Here is a 26,614-nt window from a genome sequence, read left to right as displayed (position 1 = left end):
TTGATGAAATAGTTTGTGGCTTTGTTCACAGTCCGCGCCGGGAGAGTGCTCCTGGACACAGTTTGCCTTGAGTTTGCTGCTGCTTTCAGTCGTGTGGGGGGAGGGAAGGGGGTTGTAATTGTCCCCGGGCTCCCTGGCTGCAGGATCATGTATTGAGGGCTCCGATGTTGACTCCGGCACTGTGACCCCCTGCCAGGATCGCCGTGTGTGGGGGACATGGAGAAGTCTGCTGTTCCCTTTCTTCCTCCTAAACACAGAGGCAACTGTGACTTCCACATTTGAGCCTTGAAATTGCATCTCCTCTCTCCTCCTGTCCTGTCCCCCAGAATGACTGGGACACCCTCCTTGCCACGCCCAAGCTGCTCTGTACATCCATTCCCTGCTAATCCACCCAGTTGTTGACAGCACCCTGTTGCATAGGCACCAATCACGTGTATAATCCTCACACAGTTTCCACAGCTCCCGTTCACCTTTCGTCTGAGTGCAGCTGCCCAATAGGATTTGTGACTGACTGCGAGAGGGAGACAGACACAGAGAGAGAGCAGCAGCACTTCTGGCACCTTGGGATTTGGTTAGCAGGCAGGAAGAGCACATTCACAGGTAAGTAGTCTCACTGGCCGTGAGATATCATGTGACCACCTGGGAGAGCAAACTGGCTTTAACTCACTTTCATCCTGAAACAAGCGCCTCTGACAGTGCGGCGCTCCCTCAGCACTGACCCTCCCACAGTGCGGCGCTCCCTCAGCACTGACCCTCCCACAGTGCGGCGCTCCCTCAGCACTGACCCTCCCACAGTGCGGCGCTCCCTCAGCACTGACACTCCCACAGTGCGGCGCTCCCTCAGCACTGACCCTCCCACAGTGCGGTGCTCCCTCAGCACTGACCCTCCCACAGTGCAGCGCTCCCTCAGCACTGACCCTCCCACAGTGCGGCGCTCCCTCAGCACTGACCCTCCCACAGTGCGGCGCTCCCTCAGCACTGACCCTCCCACAGTGTGGCGCTCCCTCAGCACTGACCCTCCCACAGTGTGGAGCTACCTCAGCACTGACCCTCCAACAATGCGGCGCTCCCTCAGCACCGACCCTCCAACAGTGCGGCGCTCCCTCAGCACTGACCCTCCAACAGTGTGGCGCTCCCTCAGCACTGACCCTCCCACAGTGCGGTGCTCCCTCAGCACTGACCCTCCCACAGTGCGGCGCTCCCTCAGCACTGACCCTCCCACAGTGTGGCGCTCCCTCAGCACTGACCCTCCCACAGTGCGGCACTCCCTCAGCACTGACCCTCCCACAGTGCGGCACTCCCTCAGCACTGACCCTCCCACAGTGCGGCGCTCCCTCAGCACTGACCCTCCAACAGTGTGGCGCTCCCTCAGCACTGACCCTCCCACAATGCGGCGCTCCCTCAGCACTGACCCTCCAACAATGCGGCGCTCCCTCAGCACTGACCCTCCCACGGTGCAGCGCTCCCTCAGCACTGACCCTCCCACAGTGTGGCGCTCCCTCAGCACTGACCCTCCCACAGTGCGGTGCTCCCTCAGCACTGACCCTCCCACAGTGCGGCGCTCCCTCAGCACTGACCCTCCCACAGTGCGGCGCTCCCTCAGCACTGACCCTCCCACAGTGCGGCGCTCCCTCAGCACTGACCCTCCCACAGTGCGGCGCTCCCTCAGCACCGACCCTCCCACAGTGCGGCGCTCCCTCAGCACTAACCCTCCCACAGTGCGGCGCTCCCTCAGCACTGACCCTCCCACAGTGCGGCGCTCCCTCAGCACTGACCCTCCCACAGTGCGGCGCTCCCTCAGCACCGACCCTCCCGCAGTGCGGCGCTCCCTCAGCACTGACCCTCCCACAGTGCGGCGCTCCCTCAGCACTGACCCTCCCACAGTGCGGCGCTCCCTCAGCACTGACCCTCCCACAGTGCGGCGCTCCCTCAGCACTGACCCTCCCACAGTGCGGCGCTCCCTCAGCACTGACCCTCCCACAGTGCGGCGCTCCCTCAGCACTGACCCTCCCACAGTGTGACTGAGGATGAAGGGTCATATTCAACTCACAGCATTAACTCTCTCCGCTGATGCTGCCAGACCTGCTGAGCCTGTGCATAACGTTGTGTTTTGATAGCTTTATTGTGGTTTGTGTGGAGTGTGTTGTGGAATGTTCGCTGTGGAGTTAGCAGTTCTGCTGAATAAGCCAGACCTGGGCCATTGTCCTGTCAGAGAGAACCAGCTACTGAGAGACAAGCAGATTCTATTCTTAGTGAAGGAGCCATCCTGCACTGTCGCTCCCTTTACCCCAGTGAAGGATGATGAGGTTGTGGATTCTTGTCAAGAGTGTCTCTCTGCCACCTTTCAGCATGTGCAACGAAACATAGAAACTAGAAGCAGGAGGAGGCCATTCGGCCCTTCCAGCTGCTCCGCCATTCACCTTGATCATGGCTGATCATCGACTTCAATATCCTGATCTCCCCCCTTCCTCCGATACCGCATACCCCTCCTTCCCCCCCATACCCCTCCTTTCCCCCCTTCCCCCCCATACCCCTCCTTCCCCCCCATACCCCTCCTTCCCCCCCCATACCCTTCCTTCCCCCCATACCCTTCCTTCCCCCCCATACCCTTCCTTCCCCCCCATACCCTTCCTTCCCCCCCATACCCTTCCTTCCCCCCATACCCTTCCTTCCCCCCCATACCCTTCCTTCCCCCCATACCCTTCCTTCCCCCCATACCCTTCCTTCCCCCCATACCCTTCCTTCCCTCCATACCCCTCCTTCCCCCCCATACCCCTCCTTCCCCCCCATACCCTTCCTTCCCTCCATACCCCTCCTTCCCCTCCATACCCCTCCTTCCCCCCCATACCCCTCCTTCCCCCCCATACGGTGGTGCCGTTCACGAGGGGTCATAGGTTCAAGGTGAGGAGGGGGAGGTTTAACACGGATATCAGAAGGATGTATTTTACACAGAGGGTGGTGGGGGCCTGGAATGCGCTGCTGGGCAAGGTGGTGGAGGCGGACACACTGGGAACGTTTAAGACTTATCGAGATAGCCACATGAACGGAGTGGGAATGGAGGGATACAAAAGAATGCTCTCGTTTGGACCAGGGAGCGGCACGGGCTTGGAGGGCCGAAGGGCCTGTTCCTATGCTGTACTGTTCTTTGTTTGTTCTTTGTTCTGACCGATGAAACCAAGCATGCCAAGTGGCTCAGGAGGCAAACAGCATTTTGGCCTTTATTGCAAAGGGGTTGGAGTTTAAAAATAGGGAGGTTTTGTTGCAGTTGTGCAGGGTGTTGGTGAGGCCTTACCTGGAATACTGTGTACAGTCTTGGACCCCTAATGGAGCCTTACCTTAACAAGGACACAGTAACGTTGGAGGCAGTCCAAAGGAGATTCACCAGGCTAAAGTCTGGGATGAAAGATGTGTAGGTTAGGTGGAGTTTTAAAGTTGAGTTTGTGATGTTGGAATTTGATGTTGATAAAGATGTAAATAATTGTAAAAATGCTCGAGGGGGAAAACATGGCGTGGTCCCTTTAAAAGTGGGTGTTTCACCTCAGTGCAGGAGGTTTAAAATGCAAAGTACACACAGAGTCCCAGACTGAAACATTTATATCAAAAAGTCAAGCAGTCGTCTGGACAAAGACAACCTGATTGTGTGAATTTAGCCCAATCAATTGAAAGCAGGCACTCAGCTACCAAGAACCTATAAGATTTGAATTTGATGGTGTCGACAACAATCCTATTGTAGGAAAATTGATAGGTCACCACGGGTATAAAAGAGAGTGTAAGAGGGAAAAAGAGGAGGTAGCAACTGCCACCTCTCAAGCCTCGAGAGGGAGAGAGCAGCTCTCCACTCTGCCAGCTTTATATATCTCTTCAGAGAACGCACCATCGAACCAGCGAAAGGTACCAAATCAGAGAGAACTCACAGGCGGAGAAATCAACCGAGAAACTCCAGAAGGTTCCGAAAGGCACAAAACCTGGTTGTATATATTTTTGAGAGTGAGTAAATTCTGTTATTACTTTTTGGTGAATGAATGGATAGTGTATTTTTTTGAACAGCATTCCAGTAGAATCTTATTTTATTCGGGATGTTACTTGTTTATTTCAAGTTCCCGGTCAGTTAAATAGATAAATTAAGTGTTTATTTTGCAATGAGTGTGGGGGTATTTCTGTTCGTTACCCACTAAACGTTACTGAAGGACAGTTCACACCTTCCCACACACTTTGAACAGATTACGAGGCGAGGGATTCCTCTTTGGGGGATTCGGCGTGGCTTCTCAAAAGGGGAACAACCTCCACATCGTAACGGTCTGTATTCAAACAGATCAGATCCTGAGAGGGTTTGATAGGGTAGATGGTGAGATGTTTTCACGACTGGGAGAGTCTTGAACAAGGGGACATTGCTACAAGATAAAGGACCAGTCATTTAAAACTGAGGTGCGTAGAAATTTCTTCCCGCAGAGGATGGTGAATCTCTGGAATTCTCGAGGTGGCAGTTGCTTATTATCTGTTTTCCCCCTTTTCACTTTCTTTTATAACTGCGACGACCTATCAATTTTCCTATAGTAGGATTGGTCTGCTGGTGTCAACATCATAAAAATTCAAAGAGGGTGGTGGAGGCTGGATCATTCGAAGTATAGGTGGATAAATATTTCATAGATCGAGGAAGAGAGGGCAACGGGGGAAATGGAGCTGAGACCAGCATAAATCAACCATAGCAGGAAAGGCTTGAAGGGCCTAAGGGTGCTGACTTTCCAGGTCCCACAATTCATTTGGGTAGGGTGGGGTGTCTGTCACAGCCTTGAACATACTGGACAACCCGGCCTCCACAGGCCTCTGCGGGAAAGAATTCCACACACTCAGAGAAGAAATTCCTCCCCATCTCTGTCTCCAATGGGTGACCCTCCCTCACTCTGAGATTATTCACCCTGGTCCCAGACTCTCCCACAAGGGGAAACACCCTCTCAGCATCCACCCTGCCAATCCCCCCTGAGAATCCGATACAGAGTCTGGTCCCAGACTCCCCCACAAGGGGAAACACCCTCTCAGCATCCACCCTGTCAATCCCCCCCTGAGAATCCGATACAAGATACAAAAGTCTGAGATCACCGACTCAGGAACAGCTCCTTCTCTGCTGCCGTCAGACCTTTGTACGGACTTACCTTATATCAAGTTGAAATCAAAAGAGAAAATGCTGGAAAATCTCAGCAGGTCTGGCAGCATCTGTAAGGAGAGAAAAGAGGTGACGTTTCGAGTCCAGATGTCCCTTTGTCAAAGCTAAAAGGCAGAGAAAGTGGGAGATATTTATACTGCAGGGGGAGGGAATGAAAGATGAGTCATAGCCACAGAAACCAGGGGAAAGGCTGCTAATGGCAGCCCATAGAGAGAATAAAGGGTGCATTTATAGAAATTTATAGAAACCCTACAGTGCAGAAGGAGGCCATTCGGCCCATCGAGTCTGCACCGACCACAATCCCACCCAGGTCCTACCCCCACATATTTACCCGCTAATCCCTGTAACCTATGCATCAGGACTCTAAGGGGCAATTTTTAACCTGGCCAATCAACCGAACCCGCACATCTTTGGACTGTGGGAGGAAACCGGAGCACCCGGAGGAAACCCACGCAGACACGAGGAGAATGTGCAAACTCCACACAGATAGTGACCCGAGCCGGGAATCGAACCCAGGACCCTGGAGCTGTGAAGCAGCAGTGCTAACCACTGTGCTACCGTGCCGTGTGAACGGCAGAGAAGCTAAAATCAGAGGGTAAACTGTGACAGATTAGGATGCGGGGGGGGGGGGGGGGAGGAGGGGATAGAGGTAAAATATAGAGAAAGGGGAAGCAAAGGGGGAGAAAAGGTAAGGAAAGGGGGGACAAAATGGGGGGAAAAGTGGAGAAAGAGTATATTAAGCAGATCTTTCTCTAAACCCTAGCTATGACTGTAACACTACATTCTGCACCCTCTCCTTTCCTTCTTGCCCTCTGTACTCTATCGTAATGATGCAGAGGTCGATCCCCTTTTGAGGAGCCACGCTGAATCCCCCAAAGAGGAATCCCTCGCCTCGTAATCTGTTCAAAGTGTGTGGGAAGGTGTGAACTGCCCTTCAGTAACGTTTAGTGGGTAACTAACAGAAATATCCCACACTCACTTTAAAATAAACACTTAACAATTTATTTATTTAACTAACCGGGACTTTATCTAAACAAGTAACATCCCGAATAAAATAAGATTCTCCTGGAATGCTGTTCAGATAAATACAATATCCGTTCATTCACCAAAAAAGTAATAACAGAATTTAGTCACTCTCAAAAAAAATATACAACCAGGTTTTGTATCTTTCGGAACCTTCTGGAGTTTCTCGGTTGATTTTTCCGTCTGTGAGTTCTTTCTGATTTGGTACCTTTCACTGGTTCGATGGTGTGTTCTCTGAAGAGATATATAAAGCTGGCAGAGTGGAGAGCTGCTCTCTCCCTCTCGAGGCTTGAGAGGTGGCAGTTGCTACCTCCTGTTTTCCTTCTTGCACCCTCTTTTATACCCGTGGTGACCTATCAATTTTCCTACAATAGGATTGATCAACATCATCAAATTCAAATCTTATAGGTTCTTGGTAGCTGAGTGTTGCTTTCAATTGATTGGGCAAAATTCACACAAACAGGTTGTCTTTGTCCAGATGACTGCTTGACGTTTTGATATAAATGTTTCAGTCTGGGACTCTGTGTGTACTTTGCATTTTAAACCTCCTGCACTGAGGTGAAACACCCGCTTTTAAAGGGACCACGCCATAATTTTCCCCCTCGCATTTTTACAATTTTTTACATCTTTATCAACATCAAATTCCAACATCACAAACTCAAGCTCGCAACACTATGAATGATATGGTTTTTCTGTATATCGCTCGGATTGGCCATGCTAAATTGTCCCTTAGTGTCAGGGGGACTAGCTAGGGTAATGTATGGGGTTATGGGGAGAGGGCCTGGGTGGGATTTTGGTCGGTGGAGACTCGATGGGCTGAATGGCCTCCTTCTGCACTGTAGGATTCTCTGATTCGTTGGTTAACCGTTTGTTGGGTGGTTTCTTCCCTCATTTCCACAGATGACCTTCATTCTGTATGGGGCAATGGTGGCGGTCATTGCCTACCTGCTGGTCTTCAGGCTGATCCCATCCCTGGCCAGGAGAAATGCATGGCTGTGCCTGCTCTGGCACGACAGGATTCAGATCGCCCTGCGGGATCGGCTGACCGGCACCTCCCAGCCGCAACGGATGCTGAGCTACGTGAGGAAGATGGCCAGGCGGGGTGACCCACAGAGCGTGCTGGATGCCATTGACAGGTTCGGCAGCACGGTCGAGTGGGCCATGAACGTGGGCGATGAGAAGGGTAGGAGGCCTGAAGCAAGAACCCCTCCCCACCCACTGTGTTCCTGTGTCGCCCACAGCATGCCCACTATAATGTCCCCGGGACTCCGGAGCACTGAGCAGACCCCAACACGACCAATGATGGAGCGAGGGAGAAACCCAAAGGCCCTGATTCGATGGAGCACAGAGAGAAAGTTACAGAGATCGGGAGGGTTGTGGGAGGGTCAGTGCTGAGGGAGCGCCGCACTGTGGGAGGGTCAGTGCTGAGGGAGCTCCGCACTGTGGGAGGGTCAGTGCTGAGGGAGCTCCGCACTGTGGGAGGGTCAGTGCTGAGGGAGCGCCGCACTGTGGGATGGTCAGTGCTGAGGGAGTGCCGCACTGTGGGAGGGTCAGTGCTGAGGGAGTGCTGCACTGTGGGAGGGTCAGTGCTGAGGGAGCGCCGCACTGTGGGAGGGTCAGTGCTGAGGGGGTGCCGCACTGTGGGAGGGTCAGTGCTGAGGGAGCTCCGCACTGTGGGAGGGTCAGTGCTGAGGGAGCGCCGCACTGTGGGAGGGTCAGTGCTGAGGGAGCGCCGCACTGTGGGAGGGTCAGTGCTGAGGGAGCGCCGCACTGTGGGAGGGTCAGTGCTGAGGGGGCGCCGCACTGTGGGAGGGTCAGTGCTGAGGGGGCGCCGCACTGTGGGAGGGTCAGTGCTGAGGGAGCGCCGCACTGTGGGAGGATCAGTGCTGAGGGAGCGCCGCACTGTGGGAGGGTCAGTGCTGAGGGAGCGCCACACTGTGGGAGGGTCAGTGCTGAGGGAGGGTCAGTGCTGAGGGGGCGCCGCACGGGGGAGGGTCAGTGCTGAAGGAGCGCCGCACTGTGGGAGGGTCAGTGCTGAGGGAGCGCCACACTGTGGGAGGGTCAGTGCTGAGGGAGCGCTGCACTGTGGGAGGGTCAGTGCTGAGGGAGCGCCGCACTGTGGGAGGGTCAGTGCTGAGGGGGCGCCGCACGGGGGAGGGTCAGTGCTGAGGGAGCGCCGCACTGTGGGAGGGTCAGTGCTGAGGGGGCGCCGCACTGTGGGAGGGTCAGTGCTGAGGGAGCGCCGCACTGTGGGAGGGTCAGTGCTGAGGGAGCGCCGCACTGTGGGAGGGTCAGTGCTGAGGGAGCGCCGCACTGTGGGAGGGTCAGTGCTGAGGGAGCGCCGCACTGTGGGAGGGTCAGTGCTGAGGGGGCGCCGCACTGTGGGAGGGTCAGTGCTGAAGGAGGGCCCCGTCAGATAGGAGGAAGGGGAAGTGATTTTGTGGTCATTCTCCCCGGGGTTAATATTGATCCTTCGAACAACATGACTAAAAGCGGGAATGATCTAATTTAGGCCATTATCACACCCCTGCGTGTGGGATCTTGCTGTGTGAAAATTGATTACCCAAAAGAGTGAGGGCATCTCAAAGGAAGGGGATCCTCCAGCCACCACCAGCAGTAGAAGACCATTTGACGCGGCCCCCACTGAAATGGGTTTGCTTCTCACTGGCTGATATCCATTGCTATGTCGGGAATTCCCAGACAGAATTGCCACTGGCAAGTCCCAGAGTGGTGACAGGCCTTATTAAAACGTACACCAACTAGCACCTTGCTGGCTGGGTCCAGCATTTATTGCCCATCCCTAGTTGCCTGAAGGCAGTTGAGAGTCACCCATATTGCTGTGGCTCTGGAGTCACAGGTAGGCCAGACCGGGGTGAGGATTTCCTTCCCTAAAGGAACCAGATGGGTTTTTCCCACAACGGGTCATCAGTCGATTCTTAATTCCAGATATTTTTTATTGAATTCAAATGCCACTACCTGCCGTGGCGGGATTCGAACCCGGGTCCCCGGAACATTCGCTGCGTTTCTGGGTTAACAGTCTCTCTCTTGTAGCCCGTCTGTACAGCGAACAAAGGCACGGTTTGAGTTAATCACCCATCTCATTCTGCAGTCGCCTCCTGGCCTGAGCTTTGCCAGATACCATCGCTCTGTCCAGCATCTCCTGGTAACAGCCATCCAGTGAGGATCTCGAAGGCTGGGGGCCAGGCTTGGTGTCACGCATTTCAATGTGGAACTGGAGCTCATCGAGAGAGTGCGCCCAATTCCACACAGCTTTCTCACACAGCTGGCCTGGGACTGCGAGTGTGAGAGAGAGAGAGAGAGGGGCGGGGACGCTCGTACCCAGACCCAGCACTTATCCCCCATCTCTAACTACCCCCCCCCCCCCCCCCTTGAGAAGGTGGCGGGTGAGTCGCCTTCTCGAACCCGCTGCAGACCCCGTGTGGTGTAGGTACACCCACAGTGCTGTTAGGGAGGGAGTTCCAGGATTTTGACCCCAGCCACAGTGAAGGAATCAGAGAATCCCGACAGTGCAGAAGGAGGCCATTCGGCCCATCGAGCCTGCACCGACTCTCCAACAGAATATCTTGTCAAGGCCCATCCCCCCACCCTATCCCCATAACCCCCATGCATTCATGCACCTAACCTGCACATCTTTGGACTGTGAGAGGAAACCGGAGCACCCAGAGCAGACACGGGGAGAATTTGCAGACTCCACACAGACAGTGACCCGAGCCGGGAATCGAACCCGGGTCCCTGGCGCTGTGAAGCAGCAGTCCCAACCACTGTGCCACCCCAGGAACGGCTGATATATTTCCCAGTCGGGATGGTGAGTGACTCGGAGGGGAAACCTCCAGGTGGGGGTGTTCCCAGGTATCTGCTGCCCTTGTCCTTGTAGATGGTCGAGGTGGTGGGTTTGGAAGATGCTGCCTAAGGAGCCTTGGTGAGTGGCTGCAGTGGATCGTGTAGACGGTACACACGGCTGTCACTGTGCGTCGGTGGTGGAGGGAGTGAGTGTTTGTGGTTAGCGTGTCGATCGAGCGGGGCTGCTTTGTCCTGGATGGTGTCGAGCTTCTCGAGTGTTGTTGGAGCCTCACCCATCCAGGCAAGTGGAGAGTATTCCATCACACTCCTGACTTGTGTCCTTGTGGATGGTGGACAGTGCGGCGCTCCCTCAGCACCGACCCTCCCACAGTGCGGCGCTCCCTCAGCACTGACCCTCCCACAGTGCGGCGCTCCCTCAGCACCGACCCTCCCACAGTGCGGCGCTCCCTCAGCACCGACCCTCCCACAGTGCGGCGCTCCCTCAGCACCGACCCTCCCACAGTGCGGCGCTCCCTCAGCACCGACCCTCCCACAGTGCGGCGCTCCCTCAGCACCGACCCTCCCACAGTGCGGCGCTCCCTCAGCACCGACCCTCCCACAGTGCGGCGCTCCCTCAGCACCGACCCTCCCACAGTGCGGCGCTCCCTCAGCACTGACCCTCCCACAGTGCGGCGCTCCCTCAGCACTGACCCTCCCACAGTGCGGCGCTCCCTCAGCACTGACCCTCCCACAGTGCGGCGCTCCCTCAGCACTGACCCTCCCACAGTGCGGCGCTCCCTCAGCACTGGGGCTGTAATCCACTGGGATAGCTTTGACACGGGTGATGGGTGGTACAGTCGCAGTGTTATTATTAAATGTGGTATCAGATGTCCCTCCGTGCCACTTTTTCCAAGTTTCATCGTTGTTTCTTCCCAGGTTTGATCCTGGACCGAGTTGTGTCGGAGGTGAATCCCGGGGTGGTGTTGGAACTGGGGACGTACTGCGGCTATTCCACTGTCCGCATCGCCAGACTCCTCAAGCCGGGGGCGCGGCTTTACACGGTGGAGTTTGACCCCGAGACTGCCAAACTGGCCCGGCAGGTTATCAGCTACGCAGGACTGGAACATCAGGTGAAGGAAAGATCTCAGTGAGCTCAAACTGCATTTATCTAGCACCTCTGACTGCTAACCATAGACTCATAGCGATATACAGCACAGAAACAGGTCCTTCGGCCCAACTCCTCCATGCCAACCAGGTTCCTAAACTGAACTAGTCCCATTTGGCCCGTATCCCTCTAAACCTTTTCCAATCCATGTCCCTGTCCAAATCATAGAATCCCAACAGTGCAAAAGAAGGCCATTCGGTCCATCGGGTCTGCACCCACCACAATCTCACCCAGACCCTATCTCCACAACCCCATGTGTTTACCTTAGCTCGTCCCCCTGACACTAAGGGGCAATTTAGCATGGCCAATCCACCTAACCCACACATCTTTGGACACTAAGGGGCAATTTAGCATGGCCAATTCACCTAACCCACACATCTTTGGACACTAAGGGGCAATTTAGCATGGCCAATCCACCGAACCCGCACATCTTTGGACACTAAGGAGCAATTTAGCATGGCCAATCCACCTAACCCACACATCTTTGGACTGTGGGAGGAAACCGGAGCACCCGGAGGAAACCCATGCAGACACGGGGAGAATATGCAAACTCCGCACAGACAGTGACCTGAGGCGGGAATCGAACCCGGGTCCCTGGTGCTGTGAGGCAGCAGTGCTAACCACTGTGCCACCGTGCTGCCATGTCTTTTAAATGTTGTCACTGTACCCGCCTCTACCACCTCCTCTGGCAGCCCATTTCATACACGCACCACCCTCTGTGTGAAAAAGTTGCCCCTCGGGTCCCTTTCAAATCTTTCCCCTCTCACCTTTAACCTATGCCCTCTAGTTTTAGACTCCCCTATCTTTGGGAAAAGGCCTTGGCTGTTCACCCTATCAATGCCCCTCATGATTTTATAAACCTCTATGAGGTCATCCCTCATCCTCCTACGCTGCAGGGAAAAAGTCCCGGCCTATCCAGCCTCTCCTCAAACCTTCCAGCTCCTTTCCAGTTTAATAACATCCTTCCTATCGCAGGGCGACCAGAACTGTACGCAGCGCTCCAAATGTGGCCGCACCAGTGTCTTGTACAGTTTGTAACATTGCGTCCCAACTCCTGTCCTCAATGCCCTGACCGAGGAAGGCGAGAGTGCCAATAACCACCTTCACCACCCTGTCCACCCGTGACGCCACTTTCAAGGAGCTATGTACCTGCGCCCCTCGGTCTCTCTGTTCGACAACATTCCCCGACCGTTAACTGTGGAAGTCCAAACAAGTCACTTCACAAGGGCCTAAATCTAGATCTGGAGGAAAATGTGGGTGGTCTAATTAGTAAGTTTATGGATGACACGAAGATTGGTGGAGTTGCTGATAGTGCCGGGGATTGTCAGAGGATACAACAGGATATCGATAGATTGGAGACTTGGGCACAGAAATGGCAGATGGAGTTTAATCCGGATAAATGCGAGGTGATGCATTTTGGAGGATCAAATGTAGGTGTGAATTATACTGTAAATGGCAGAACCTTTAGGAACATTAACATACAGAGGGACCTGGGCGTGCAGGTCCACAGTTCCCTAAAAGTGGCAACACAGACGGCCAAGGTGATTAAGAAGGCATACGGCATGCTTGCCTTCATCAGCCGGGGCATTGAGTACAAGAGTTGGGGAATCATATTGCAGCTATATAAAACCTGGGTTAGGCCGCATTTGGAGTATTGCGTGCAGTTCTGGTCACCGCACTGCCAGAAGGACCTGGAAGCTTTGGAGAGAGTGTGAAGCAGGTTCACCAGGATGTTGCCGGGTCTCGAGGGTGTCGGCTGTGAGGAGAGGTTGAATAAACTAGGATTGTTTTCACTGGAAAGACGGAGGCTGAGGGGAGACCTGGTCTACAGAATGATGAGAGGCACAGACAGGGTGGATAGTCAGAGGCTTTTTCCCCAGGGTGGAAGGGTCAGTTACAACGGGGCGCAGGTTCAAGGTGAGAGGGGGAAAGTTTAAGGGAGATGTGCGGGGGGGAGTTTTTCACGCAGAGAGCGGTGGGTGCCTGGAACGCGCTGCCAGAGGAGGTGGTGGAAGCAGGAACATTAACAACATTTAAGAGGCATCTGGATGGGTCCCTGGATAGGGAGGGAGTAGAGGGATACGGAGCGAGTGAGGTCAGAAGGTTTATTTTAGGTTAGTTTGGGTATCATGATCGGCACAGGCTTGGAGGGGCTGAAGGGCCTGTTCCTGTGCTGGACTATTCTTTGCTGTTCTTAAATCAGGTCATTGGCAGCGCTGTCAATAGAGCTGGTTTTAAGGGGAGTCGTGATGGAGGAGGAGACAGAGAGACCGAGAGCCGGGAGAGAGAGAGAGGCAGAGAGCTTGAGGGAGGGAATTCCAGAGCTTAGGCCCCCCCCCCCCCCACACCCATCCGCCCCCCCGCCCCGCAGCTGAAGGCACGGCCGCCAATGGCGGAGTGATAGGAACGAAGGTTGCTCAGGAGGCCAAAATTGGAGGAGCGCAGAGATCTCGGAGTATCGTAGGAGGTTACAGAGATAGAGAGAAGGTTTAGGGGCTGGAGGAGGTTACAGAGATAGAGAGGGGTATAGGGGCTGGAGGAGGTTACAGGGATAGGGAGGGGTGTAGGGGCTGGAGGAGGTTACAGAGATAGAGAGGGGGTGTAGAGGCCGGAGGAGGTTACAGAGATAGAGAGAAGGTATAGGGGCTGGAGGAGGTTACAGAGATAGAGAGGGGGTGTAGGGGCTGGCGGAGGTTACAGAGATAGGGAGGGGGTGTAGGGGCTGGAGGAGGTTACAGAGATAGGGAGGGGTGTAGGGGCTGGAGGATGTTACAGAGATAGAGAGGGGTGTAGGGGCTGGAGGGGGTTACAGAGATAGGGAGGGGTGTAGGGGCTGGCGGAGGTTACAGAGATAGTGAGGGGTGTAGGGGCTGGCGGAGGTTACAGAGATAGTGAGGGGGTGTCGGGGCTGGAGGAGGTTACAGAGATAGGGAGGGGGTGTAGAGGCCGGAGGAGGTTACAGAGATAGGGAGGGGGTGTGGGGGGCTGGAGGAGGTTACAGAGATAGAGAGTGGTGTAGGGGCTGGAGGAGGTTACAGAGATAGAGAGGGGTGTAGGGGCTGGCGGAGGTTACAGAGATAGTGAGGGGGTGTCGGGGCTGGAGGAGGTTACAGAGATAGGGAGGGGTATCGGGGCTGGAGGAGGTTACAGAGATAGGGAGGGGGTGTGGGGGGGCTGGAGGAGTTACAGAGATAGGGAGGGGGTGTGGGGGGCTGGAGGACGTTACAGAGATAGAGAGGGGTGTAGGGGCTGGTGGAGGTTACAGAGATAGTGAGGGGTGTAGGGGCTGGCGGAGGTTACAGAGATAGAGAGGGGTGTAGGGGCTGGAGGAGGTTACAGAGATAGTGAGGGGGTGTCGGGGCTGGAGGAGGTTACAGAGATAGGGAGGGGTGTAGAGGCTGGAGGAGGTTACAGAGATAGGGAGGGGTGTAGGGGCTGGCGGAAGTTACAGAGATAGTGAGGGGGTGTTGGGACTGGAGGAGGTTACAGAGATAGTGAGGGGTATCGGGGCTGGAGGAGGTAACAGAGATAGGGAGGGGGTGCAGGGGCTGGAGGAGGTTACAGAGATAGGGAGGGGGTGTGGGGGGCTGGAGGAGGTTACAGAGATAGTGAGGGGTATATGGGCTGGAGGAGATTACAGAGATGCAGAGGGGTGTTGGGGTTGAAGGAGGTTACAGAGATAGGGAGGGGGTGCAGAGGCTGGAGGAAGTTACAGAAATGGGGAGGGGGTGCAGAGACTGAGTCATAGAGTCATTGAGGTTTACAGCATGGAAACAGGCCCTTTGGCCCAACTTGTCCATGTCGCCTTTTTTTTTAAACCCCTAAGCTAATCCCCCCCCACTACCCACACACATCACTGTCCCCCTTATCCACCCCCCCACTACCCACACACATCACTGTCCCCCTTATCCACCCCCCACTACCCACACACATCACTGTCCCCCTTATCCACCCCCCACTACCCACACACATCACTGTCCTCCTTATCTACCCTTCCACTACCCACACACATCACTGTCCCCCTTATCCACCCCCCCCCCCACTACCCACACACATCACTGTCCCCCTTATCCACCCCCCCCACTACCCACACACATCACTGTCCCCCTTATCCACCCCCCCCACTACCCACACACATCACTGTCCCCCTTATCCACCCCCCCCCACTACCCACACACATCACTGTCCCCCTTATCCACCCCCCCCACTACCCACACACATCACTGTCCCCCTTATCCACCCCCCCCACTACCCACACACATCACTGTCCCCCTTATCCACCCCCCCACTACCCACACACATCACTGTCCCCCTTATCCACCCCCCACTACCCACACACATCACTGTCCTCCTTATCTACCCTTCCACTACCCACACATATCACTGTCCCCCTTATCCACCCCCCCCCCACTACCCACACACATCACTGTCCCCCTTATCCACCCCCCCCACTACCCACACACATCACTGTCCCCCTTATCCACGCCCCCCCACTACCCACACACATCACTGTCCCCCTTATCGACCCCTCCCACTACCCACACACATCACTGTCCCCCTTATCCACCCCCCCACTACCCACACACATCACTGTCCCCCTTATCCACCCCCCCACTACCCACACACATCACTGTCCCCCTTATCCACCCCCCCACTACCCACACACATCACTGTCCCCCTTATCCACCCCCCCACTACCCACACACATCACTGTCCCCCTTATCCACCCCCCCACTACCCACACACATCACTGTCCCCCTTATCCACCCCCCCCACTACCCACACACATCACTGTCCCCCTTATCCACCCCCCCACTACCCACACACATCACTGTCCCCCTTATCCACCCCCCCCCCCGCTACCCAGACCGATAACCACCCCTGCCCCCCTCCACACTCCCCCACCCTCCTCTGCACCCCCGGCCACACCGATCACCCAATGAGTGGCAGCGGACCTCCCTGCGTCCCCGTGCCCCCACCAGAGATCCATCTGCCTCCCCCACCCTCCCTCATACAGAGACCAATCTGCCTCCTCTCCCCCCCCCCACCAGTGAGCCATCGGGCCTCCCCCCCCCCCCCCCCCGCCCCGCCACCAGAGATACATCTTACCCACCTACTCCCCCGCCGCCCAGACAACGATCTGGCCTCCCTCCTCCCCCACCCCCTGCAGACAACGATCTGGCCTCACTCCCCGCCACCCCCCCCACCACAACCAGAGAATGATCTGACCTGCCTCCTTCCTTCCCCCCCCTCCACTGATCTGAACTCGCTCTTCAGCAGCTGGAGCGCCCGATTCAGACTATTATTCAGCAGGTCCATTACGGCGCGGTTCCGGATCGGCGAACGCGGGGGTAAAGGGGGAAATGCTGATAAAGTTGGGCGGGCAGTTCATTAATTCCATTGAAATGAATGCAAATGTATTAAAATCGCCGTTGCGCCCGTTTTGGGCGCGAATCGAATCGCCGCCATTCCCGGGTTTCGGTAAAGTGGCAAGCTGCGCAGACGCAGGCACGGATCGCGTTAATGGCCTCACACCCGACTTTACCATGTTTTCGTGCCCGTTTTGGTAAAATCGGGCCCAGTATTCCAAGTGTGGCCTTACCAATGTCTTGTACAACTTCAACAAGACGTCCCAACTCCTGGATTCAATGTTCTGACCGATGAACTGGAGGAGGTTACAGAGATAGGGAGGGATGTAGGGGCTGGAGAAGGTTACAGAGATAGGGAGAAGGTGTAGGGGCTGGAGGAGGTTACAGAGATAGGGAGGGGTGTAGGGGCTGGAGGAGGTTACAGAGACAGCGAGCGGTGTAGGGACTGGAGTAGGTTACAGAGATAAGGAGAAGGTGTAGGGGCTGGAGGAGGTTACAGAGATAGGGAGGGGGTGTAGGGGCTGGAGGGGGTTACAGAGATAGGGAGGGGTCTAGGGGCTGGAGGAGGTTACAGAGATAGGGAGAAGGTGTAGGGGCTGGAGGAGGTTACAGAGATAGGGAGGGGTCTAGGGGCTGGAGGAGGTTACAGAGATAGGGAGAAGGTGTAGGGGCTGGAGGAGGTTACAGAGATAGGGAGGGGTGTAGGGGCTGGAGGAGGTTACAGAGACAGCGAGCGGTGTAGGGACTGGAGTAGGTTACAGAGATAAGGAGAAGGTGTAGGGGCTGGAGGAGGTTACAGAGACAGCGAGCGGTGTAGGGACTGGAGGAGATTACAGAGATAGGGAGAAGGTGTAGGGGCTGGAGGAGGTTACAGAGACAGCGAGCGGTGTAGGGACTGGAGGAGATTACAGAGATAGGGAGAAGGTATAGGGGCTGGAGGAGGTTACAGAGATAGAGGGTTGTAGGGGCTGGAGGAGTTTACAGAGATCGGGAGGGCTGTAGGAGGTTACAGAGGTAGGGAGGTGTTGTAGGGGCGGGAGGAGGTTACAGAGATAGGGAGGGGTATAGGGGCTGGAGGAGTTTACAGAGCTAGGGAGGGGTGTAGGGGCTGGAGGAGGTTACAGAGATAGGGAGGGGGTGTAGGAACTGGAGAGGTTACAGAGATAGGGAGGGGGTGTCGGAGCTGGAGAGGTTACAGAGATAGGGAGGGGGTGTAGGGGCTGGAGGAGATTGCAGAGATAGGGAGGGGGTGTAGGAACTGGAGAGGTTACAGAGATAGGGAGGGGGTGTAGGGGCTGGAGGGGGTTACAGAGATAGGGAGGGGTGTAGGAGCTGGAGGAGGTTACAGAGATAGGGAGGGGTGTAGGGGCTGGAGGAGGTTACAGAGATAGGGAGGGGTGTAGAGGCCGGAGGAGGTTACAGAGATAGGGAGGGGTGTAGGGGCTGGAGGAGGTTACAGAGCTAGGGAGGGGGTGTAGGGGCTGGAGGAGGTTACAGAGATAGGGAGGGGGTGTCGGAGCTGGAGAGGTTACAGAGATAGGGAGGGGGTATAGGGGCTGTAGGAGGTTACAGAGATAGGGAGGGGGTGTCGGAGCTGGAGAGGTTACAGAGGTAGGGAGGGGATGTAGGGGCTGGAGGAGGTTACAGAGATAGGGAGGGGTGTAGGGCTGGAGGAGGTTACAGAGATAGGGAGGGGTGTAGGTGCTGGGGGAGGTTACAGAGATAGGGTGGAGATGTAGGGGGCTGGAGGAGGTTACAGAGATAGGGAGGGGTGTAGGGGGCTGGACGAGGTTACAGAGATAGGGAGGGGTGTAGGGGCTGGAGGAGGTTACAGAGATAGGGAGGGGTGTAGGGGCTGGAGGAGGTTACAGAGATAGGGAGGGGTGTAGGGGCTGGAGGAGGTTACAGAGATAGGGAGGGGTGTAGGGGCTGGAGGAGGTTACAGAGATAGGGAGGGGTGTAGGGGCTGGAGGAGGTGACAGAGATAGGGAGGGGTGTAGAGCTAAAGGAAGTGATGTCCAGACAGTGGAATAGTCCAAGGAGATTCAGCATTGCACAGAGATGTTTGGGCAGGTTCCCCATGTGAGTTATGGAGGAATTCACATTTTTGTGATGACTACTGAAGTCACCTGACAACATATTGGTGTTAAGACTATATCCAAAGTGTAATATAAATAAAGGCACCTGGTCACAAGAAAGGACATTGCCACAGTGCAACAAAGGTGAAAACTACGAAGGAAAAATTAACAAGGCTAATTTAAAAAAAGCCAGCATCATTTCTGTAATCTGTAATTCGATCTGCCTCTTGCTCAACCCACTGCGAAACAGAGTCAATGTTAACTCACATTCTGACTTGTATCTCAGGTGGAACTGTTGGTGGGTTCATCCTGGGACCAGATTCCAGAACTCCGCAAGAAGTTTGACATTGACAAACTGGATTTTGTTTTCCTGGATCACTGGAAGGAGAGTTACACCCCAGACACCAAACTGCTGGAGGTAACTACACCTTCAACTCAGAGGCTCAGTGCTGAGGGAGTGCCGCACTGTGGGAGGGTCAGTGCTGAGGGAATATCGCACTGTGGGTGGGTCAGTGCTGAGGGAGCGCGCACTGTGGGAGGGTCAGTGCTGAGGGAGCGCCGCACTGTGGGAGGGTCGGTGCTGAGGGAGCGCCGCACTGTGGGAGGGTCAGTGCTGAGGGAGCGCCGCACTGTGGAGGGTCAGTGCTGAGGGAGCGCCGCACTGTGGGAGGGTCGGTGCTGAGTGAACGCCGCACTGTGGGAGGGTCAGTGCTGAGTGAGTGCCGCACTGTGGGAGGGTCAGTGCTGAGGGAGCGCCGCACTGTGGGAGGGTCAGTGCTGAGGGAGCGCCGCACTGTGGGAGGGTCAGTGCTGAGGGAGCGCCGCACTGTGGGAGGGTCAGTGCTGAGGGAGCGCCGCACTGTGGGAGGGTCAGTGCTGAGGGAGCGCCGCACTGTGGGAGGGTCAGTGCTGAGGGAGCGCCGCACTGTGGGAGGGTCAGTGCTGAGGGAGCGCCGCACTGTGGGAGGGTCAGTGCTGAGGGAGCGCCGCACTGTGGGAGGGTCAGTGCTGAGGGAGCGCCGCACTGTGGGAGGGTCGGTGCTGAGTGAACGCCGCACTGTGGGAGGGTCAGTGCTGAGTGAGTGCCGCACTGTGGGAGGGTCAGTGCTGAGGGAGCGCCGCACTGTGGGAGGGTCAGTGCTGAGGGAGCGCCGCACTGTGGGAGGGTCAGTGCTGAGGGAGCGCCGCACTGTGGGAGGGTCAGTGCTGAGGGAGCGCCGCACTGTGGGAGGGTCAGTGCTGAGGGAGCGCCGCACTGTGGGAGGGTCAGTGCTGAGGGAGCGCCGCACTGTGGGAGGGTCAGTGCTGAGGGAGCGCCGCACTGTGGGAGGGTCAGTGCTGAGGGAGCGCCGCACTGTGGGAGGGTCAGTGCTGAGGGAGCGCCGCACTGTGGGAGGGTCAGTGCTGAGTGAGTGCCGCACTGTGGGAGGGTCAGTGCTGAGGGAGCGCCGCACTGTGGGAGGGTCGGTGCTGAGTGAACGCCGCACTGTGGGAGGGTCAGTGCTGAGGGAGCGCCGCACTGTGGGAGGGTCAGTGCTGAGGGAGCGCCGCACTGTGGGAGGGTCGGTGCTGAGTGAACGCCGCACTGTGGGAGGGTCAGTGCTGAGGGAGCGCCGCACTGTGGGAGGGTCAGTGCTGAGGGAGCGCCGCACTGTGGGAGGGTCAGTGCTGAGGGAGCGCCGCACTGTGGGAGGGTCGGTGCTGAGGGAGCGCCGCACTGTGGGAGGGTCAGTGCTGAGGGAGCGCCGCACTGTGGGAGGGTCGGTGCTGAGGGAGCGCCGCACTGTGGGAGGGTCGGTGCTGAGGGAGCGCCGCACTGTGGGAGGGTCAGTGCTGAGGGAGCGCCGCACTGTGGGAGGGTCGGTGCTGAGGGAGCGCCGCACTGTGGGAGGGTCAGTGCTGAGGGAGCGCCGCACTGTGGGAGGGTCAGTGCTGAGGGAGCGCCGCACTGTGGGAGGGTCAGTGCTGAGGGAGCGCCGCACTGTGGGAGGGTCAGTGCTGAGGGAGCGCCGCACTGTGGGAGGGTCAGTGCTGAGGGAGCACCGCACTGTGGGAGGGTCAGTGCTGAGGGAGCGCCGCACTGTGGGAGGGTCAGTGCTGAGGGAGCGCCGCATTGTGGGAGGGTCAGTGCTGAGGGAGCGCCGCACTGTGGGAGGGTCAGTGCTGAGGGAGCGCCGCACTGTGGGAGGGTCAGTGCTGAGGGGAGGAAATTGGCCCAGGATATTTCTGCAGTGGGATAATGATCACCTTTGTTGTCTGCCTTTGCCCTTGCCGTAATGTCCTCAGTTTCCTTGTCGTGTGTGCGTTGATCGATCGGCAGTGGAATGTGCGGTTCCCCCTCCCGCAGCGGGGATCTTCCTGTGTGCGTTTGTGTTTGCTACCTTGTGTTCCTGTGTGTGCACCTACTGAGCCTCACCTGCCCAAACCTCCAGCATCAGAGTGTTTGACAGCACAGGGAGAGGCCCTTCGATCCATTGTGTCTACCCCGGCCATCAAGCCCCTGTCCATTGTCAACCCATTCTCCAGCTCACACTCCTTTGTGGCATTTTGTTTTATTCATTCCTGGGACACGGGCGTCGCTGGCTGGGCCATCATTTATTGCCCATCCCTAGTTGCCCTTGGAGGGCAGTTGAGAGTCAACCACATTGCTGTGGCTCTGGAGTCACATGTAGGCCAGACCGGGGTAAGGAAGGCAGATTTCCTTCCCTCAAGGACGTTCGTGACCCACATAAATGTTGTGAGGTTTCCCGCCTTTCCCATCCTTTCAGGCAGCGAGTTCCAGACTCCCACCCCCCTCTGGGTGAAAAACCTTCTCCTCAAATCTCCTTAAATCTGTGTGTCCTGGTTACCGAACCCGCTACTCAGGGGGAAAGTTTCTTCCTATTCACCCTATCTCTGTCCCTTATCATTTTATACTCCTCGATCAGGTCCCGTCTCAGCTTCCTCTGCTCCAAGGAAAAACAACCCCATCCTATATAATAAACAGGGAGAAGTCCAACCCAGGAACAGGCCCTGGGTGGTGAAGAAGGCATATGGTATGCTTGCCTTTATAGGACGGGGTATAGAGTATAAAAGCTGGAGTCTGATGATGCAGCTGTATAGAACGCTGGTTAGGCCACATTTGGAATACTGCGTCCAGTTCTGGTCGCCGCACTACCAGAAGGACGTGGAGGCGTTAGAGAGAGTGCAGAGAAGGTTTACCAGGATGTTGCCTGGTATGGAGGGTCTTAGCTATGAGGAGAGATTGGGTAGACTGGGGTTGTTCTCCTTGGAAAGACGGAGAATGAGGGGAGATCTAATAGAGGTATACAAGATTATGAAGGGTATAGATAGGGTGAACAGTGGGAAGCTTTTTCCCAGGTCGGAGGTGACGATCACGAGGGGTCACGGGCTCAAGCTGAGAGGGGCGAAGTATAACTCAGACATCAGAGGGACGTTTTTTACACAGAGGGTGGTGGGGGCCTGGAATGCGCTGCCAAGTAGGGTGGTGGAGGCAGGCACGCTGACATCGTTTAAGACTTACCTGGATGGTCACATGAGCAGCCTGGGAATGGAGGGATACAAACGATTGGTCTAGTTGGACCAAGGAGCGGCACAGGCTTGGAGGGCCGAAGGGCCTGTTTCCTGTGCTGTACTGTTCTTTGTTCTTTGTTCTTGTTCTTTCGGCCCTCCAAACCCGTGCTGACCATGATGCCCGAACTAAACTAAAATAAACCCTTCTGCCCTCACTCGGTCCGTATCCCTCTATTCCCTCCCTATTCACGTCCCCATCCAGATGCCCCTTAAATGTTGCTGATGTGCCCGCTTCCACCACGGTGGTTAGCACTGCTGCTTCACAGCTCCAGGGACCTGGATTCGATTCCCGGCTCGGGTCACTGTCTGTGTGGAGTTTGCACATTCTCCTCGTGTCTGTGTGGGTTTCCTCCGGGTGCTCCGGTTTCCTCCCACAGTCCAAAGATGTGCGGGTTAGGTTGATTGGCCATGCTAAAATTGCCCCTTAGTGTCCTGGGATGCGTAGGTTAGAGGGATTAGCGGGTAAATATGTAGGGATATGGGGGTAGGGCCTGGGTGGGATTGTGGTTGGTGCAGACTCGATGGGCCGAATGGCCTCTTTCTGTGCTGTAGGGTTTCTAAGACTCTAAGATTCTCAGATCATTTATAAATACGATCTTATAGGATCATAGAATCTACGGAACGGAGGCAGGCCCAAACTGGTCCATGCCGACCAAAATACCCATCTAAGCTAACCCCATTTGCCTGCTTTTGGCCCGTATCCCTCTAAACCTTTCCTATCCGTGTATCTGTCCCAATCCCTTTTAAATGTTGTCAATGTCCCTGCCTCAACCACTTCCCCCGGCAGCTCATTCCACAGACGCACCGCCCTCTGTGTAAAAACGTTACTCCTCAGGTTCCCATTAATTCTTTCCCCTCGGAACTGAAACCTCTGCCCTCTCGTTCTGGATTCCCCAACCTGGGAAAAAGACTGAGTGCATTCACCCTATCCATACCTCTGATTATCTTGTACATCTCTATAAGATCACCCCTCAGTCTCCTACGCTCCAAAGAAAATAGTCCCAGCCCGTCCAATCTCTCCCTGTAACTCAGTCCCTTGAGTCCTGGGAACATCCTTGTAAATCTCTTCTGCACACTCTCCAGTTTAATAACATCTTTCCTAAGGCGACCAAAACTGAACACAATACTCCAGGTGTGGCCTCACCAACATCCTGTACAACAGCAACATAACTTCCCAACTTCTATACTCGATGCCCTGACTGATGAAGACCAGCATGCCAAAAGCCTTCTTCACTGCCCTATCTACCTGTGACTCCACCTTTCGAGAACCGTGCACCCAAACTCCAAGGTCCCTCTGTCCCACAATACTCCCTAACGCCGTACCATTCACTGTGAAAGTCCTACCAGGGTGGCATGGTGGCACAGTGGTTCAACATAGAACATAGAACAGTACAGCACAGAACAGGCCCTTCGGCCCACGATGTTGTGCCGAGCTTTATCTGAAACCAAGATCAAGCTATCCCACTCCCTATCATCCTGGTGTGCTCCATGTGCCTATCCAATAACCGCTTAAATGTTCCTAAGTGTCTGACTCCACTATCACTGCAGGCAGTCCATTCCATGACTCCACTATCACTGCAGGCAGTCCATTCCATACCCCAACCACTCTCTGCGTAAAGAACCTACCTCTGATATCCTTCCTGTATCTCCCACCATGAACCCTATAGTTATGCCCCCTTGTAATAGCTCCATCCACCCAAGGAAATAGTCTTTGAACGTTCACTCTATCTATCCCCTTCATCATTTTACAAACCTCTATTAAGTCTCCCCTCAGCCTCCTCCGCTCCAGAGAGAACAGCCCGAGCTCCCTCAACCTTTCCTCATAAGACCTACCCTCCAAACCAGGCAGCATCCTGGTAAATCTCCTCTGCACTCTTTCCAGCGCTTCCACATCCTTCTTATATTGAGGTGACCAGAACTGCACACAATATTCCAAATGTGGTCTCACCAAGGTCCTGTACAGTTGCAGCATAACCCCACAGCTCTTAAACTCCAACCCCCTGTTAATAAAAGCTAACACACTATAGGCCTTCTTCACAGCTCTATCCACTTGAGTGGCAACCTTTAGAGATCTGTGGATATGGACCCCAAGATCTCTCTGTTCCTCCACAGTCTTCAGAACCCTACCTTTGACCCTGTAATCCACATTTAAATTAGTCCTACCAAAATGAATCACCTCACATTTATCAGGGTTAAACTGCATTTGCCATTTTTCAGCCCAGCTTTGCATCCTATCTATGTCTCTTTGCAGCCTACAACAGCCCTCCACCTCATCCACTACTCCACCAATCTTGGTGTCATCAGCAAATTTACTGATCCACCCTTCAGCCCCCTCCTCTAAGTCATTAATAAAAATCACAAAGAGCAGAGGACCAAGCACTGATCCCTGTGGCACTCCGCTAGCAACCTGCCTCCAGTCTGAAAATTTTCCATCCACCACCACCCTCTGTCTTTGATCAGATAGCCAATTACCTATCCAATCTGCCAACTTTCCCTCTATCCCACACCTCCTTACTTTCATCATAAGCCGACCATGGGGGACCTTATCAAAGACTTTACTAAAATCCATGTATATGACATCAACTGCCCTACCTTCATCAACACACTTAGTTACCTCCTCAAAAAATTCAATCAAATTTGTGAGGCACGACTTGCCCTTCACGAATCCGTGCTGACTATCCCGGATTAATCCGCATCTTTCTAAATGGTCGTAAATCCCATCCCTAAGGACCTTTTCCATCAATTTACCAACCACCGAAGTAAGACTAACCGGTCTATAATTACCAGGGTCATTTCTATTCCCTTTCTTAAACAGAGGAACAACATTCGCCACTCTCCAGTCCTCTGGCACTATCCCCGTGGACAGCGAGGACCCAAAGATCAAAGCCAAAGACTCTGCAATCTCATCCCTTGCCTCCCAAAGAATCAGAGGATATATTTCATCAGGCCCAGGGGACTTATCGACCTTCAGTTTATTCAAAACTGCCAGTACATCCTCCCTCCGAACAACTATTTCCTCCAGCCTATTAGCCTGTAACACCTTCTCTTCCTGAAAAACATGGCCCCTCTCCTTGGTGAACACTGAAGAAAAGTATTCATTCATCACCTCGCCTATCTCCACTGACTCCATACACAAGTTCCCACGACTGTCCTTGACCGGCCCTAACCTCACCCTGGTCATTCTTTTATTCCTCACATAAGAGTAAAAAGCCTTGGGGTTTTCCTTGATCCGACCCGCCAAGGACTTCTCATGCCCCCTACTAGCTCTCCTAAGCCCCTTTTTCAGCTCATTCCTTGCTAACTTGTAACCCTCAATCGAGCCATCTGAACCTTGTTTCCTCATCCCTACATAAGCTTCCCTCTTCCTTTTCACAAGACATTCCACCTCTTTCGTGAACCATGGTTCCCTCACTCGGCCATTTCCTCCCTGCCTGACAGGGACATACCTATCAAGGACACCCAGTATTTGTTCCTTGAAAAAGTTCCACTTTTCATTAGTGCCTTTCCCTGACAGTTTCTGTTCCCATCTTATGCCCCCTAATTCTTGCCTAATCGCATCACAATTACCTCTCCCCCAATCGTAAACCTTGTCCTGCCATATGGCCCTATCCCACTCCATTGCAATAACAGAAGACACCGAATTGTGGTCACTATCTCCAAAGTGGTCTCCCACAACCAAATCTAACACTTGGCCCGGTTCATTTCCCAGTACCAAATCCAATGTGGCCTCACCTCTTGTCGGCCTATCCACATATTGTGTCAGGAAACCCTCCTGCACACACTGCACAAAAACTGCCCCATCCGAACTATTGACCTACAAAGGTTCCAATCAATATTTGGAAAGTTAAAGTCCCCCATGACAACTACCCTGTGACCTCCACACCTATCCATAATCTGCTTAGCAATTTCTTCCTCCACATCTCTATTACTATTTGGGGGCCTATAGACAACTCCTAACAACGTGACCGCTCCTTTCCTATTTCTAACCTCAGCCCATATTACCTCTGTAGGCAGATCCCCCTCGAAGTGCCTTTCCGCAGCCGTTAAACTATCCTTGATTAACAATGCCACTCCTCCACCTCTTTTACCAGCTTCCCTACACTTACTGAAACATCTATACCCCGGAACGTCCAACAACCATTCCTGTCCTTGTTCTACCCACGTCTCCGTAATGGCCACAACATCGTAGTCCCAAGTACCAATCCACGCCCCAAATTCATCTACCTTGTTCCGGATGCTCCTTGCATTGAAGTAGACACACTTCAACCCACCTTCCTGTCTACCGGTACCCACCCTTGACCCTGATACCTTCCCCAATACCTCACCACCCTCAACACTGACTTCTGGAGTACAACTCCTTTTCCCACTCCCCTGACAAATTAGTTTAAACCCCCCTGAAGAGCCGTAGCAAATTTCCCTCCCAGGATATTGGTGCCCCTCTGGT

General features: G+C 54.8%; 1 protein-coding gene across 1 annotated transcript in view; it reads left to right on the top strand.

The window, feature by feature from the left end:
* The first annotated feature begins 470 nt into the window (after positions 1–470).
* The window catches only part of LOC144489246 (catechol O-methyltransferase A-like), a 27,928-nt gene continuing 1,784 nt past the window's right edge, over positions 471–26,614 (top strand). Inside the window, exons 1-4 of the mRNA XM_078207111.1 lie at positions 471–600; positions 7,085–7,367; positions 10,922–11,115; positions 18,884–19,015. Coding sequence (XP_078063237.1) covers positions 7,085–7,367; positions 10,922–11,115; positions 18,884–19,015 — 609 coding nt within the window. The 5' untranslated portion in view covers positions 471–600. The remainder of the gene's footprint in view (positions 601–7,084; positions 7,368–10,921; positions 11,116–18,883; positions 19,016–26,614) is intronic.

The sequence above is a fragment of the Mustelus asterias genome, unplaced genomic scaffold (genome assembly GCF_964213995.1).
Source record: "Mustelus asterias unplaced genomic scaffold, sMusAst1.hap1.1 HAP1_SCAFFOLD_2053, whole genome shotgun sequence".
NCBI classification, from domain to species: domain Eukaryota; kingdom Metazoa; phylum Chordata; class Chondrichthyes; order Carcharhiniformes; family Triakidae; genus Mustelus; species Mustelus asterias.
Note: the sequence above shows the minus strand (reverse complement) of the source record. Positions and strands in the feature narration are given on the sequence as shown.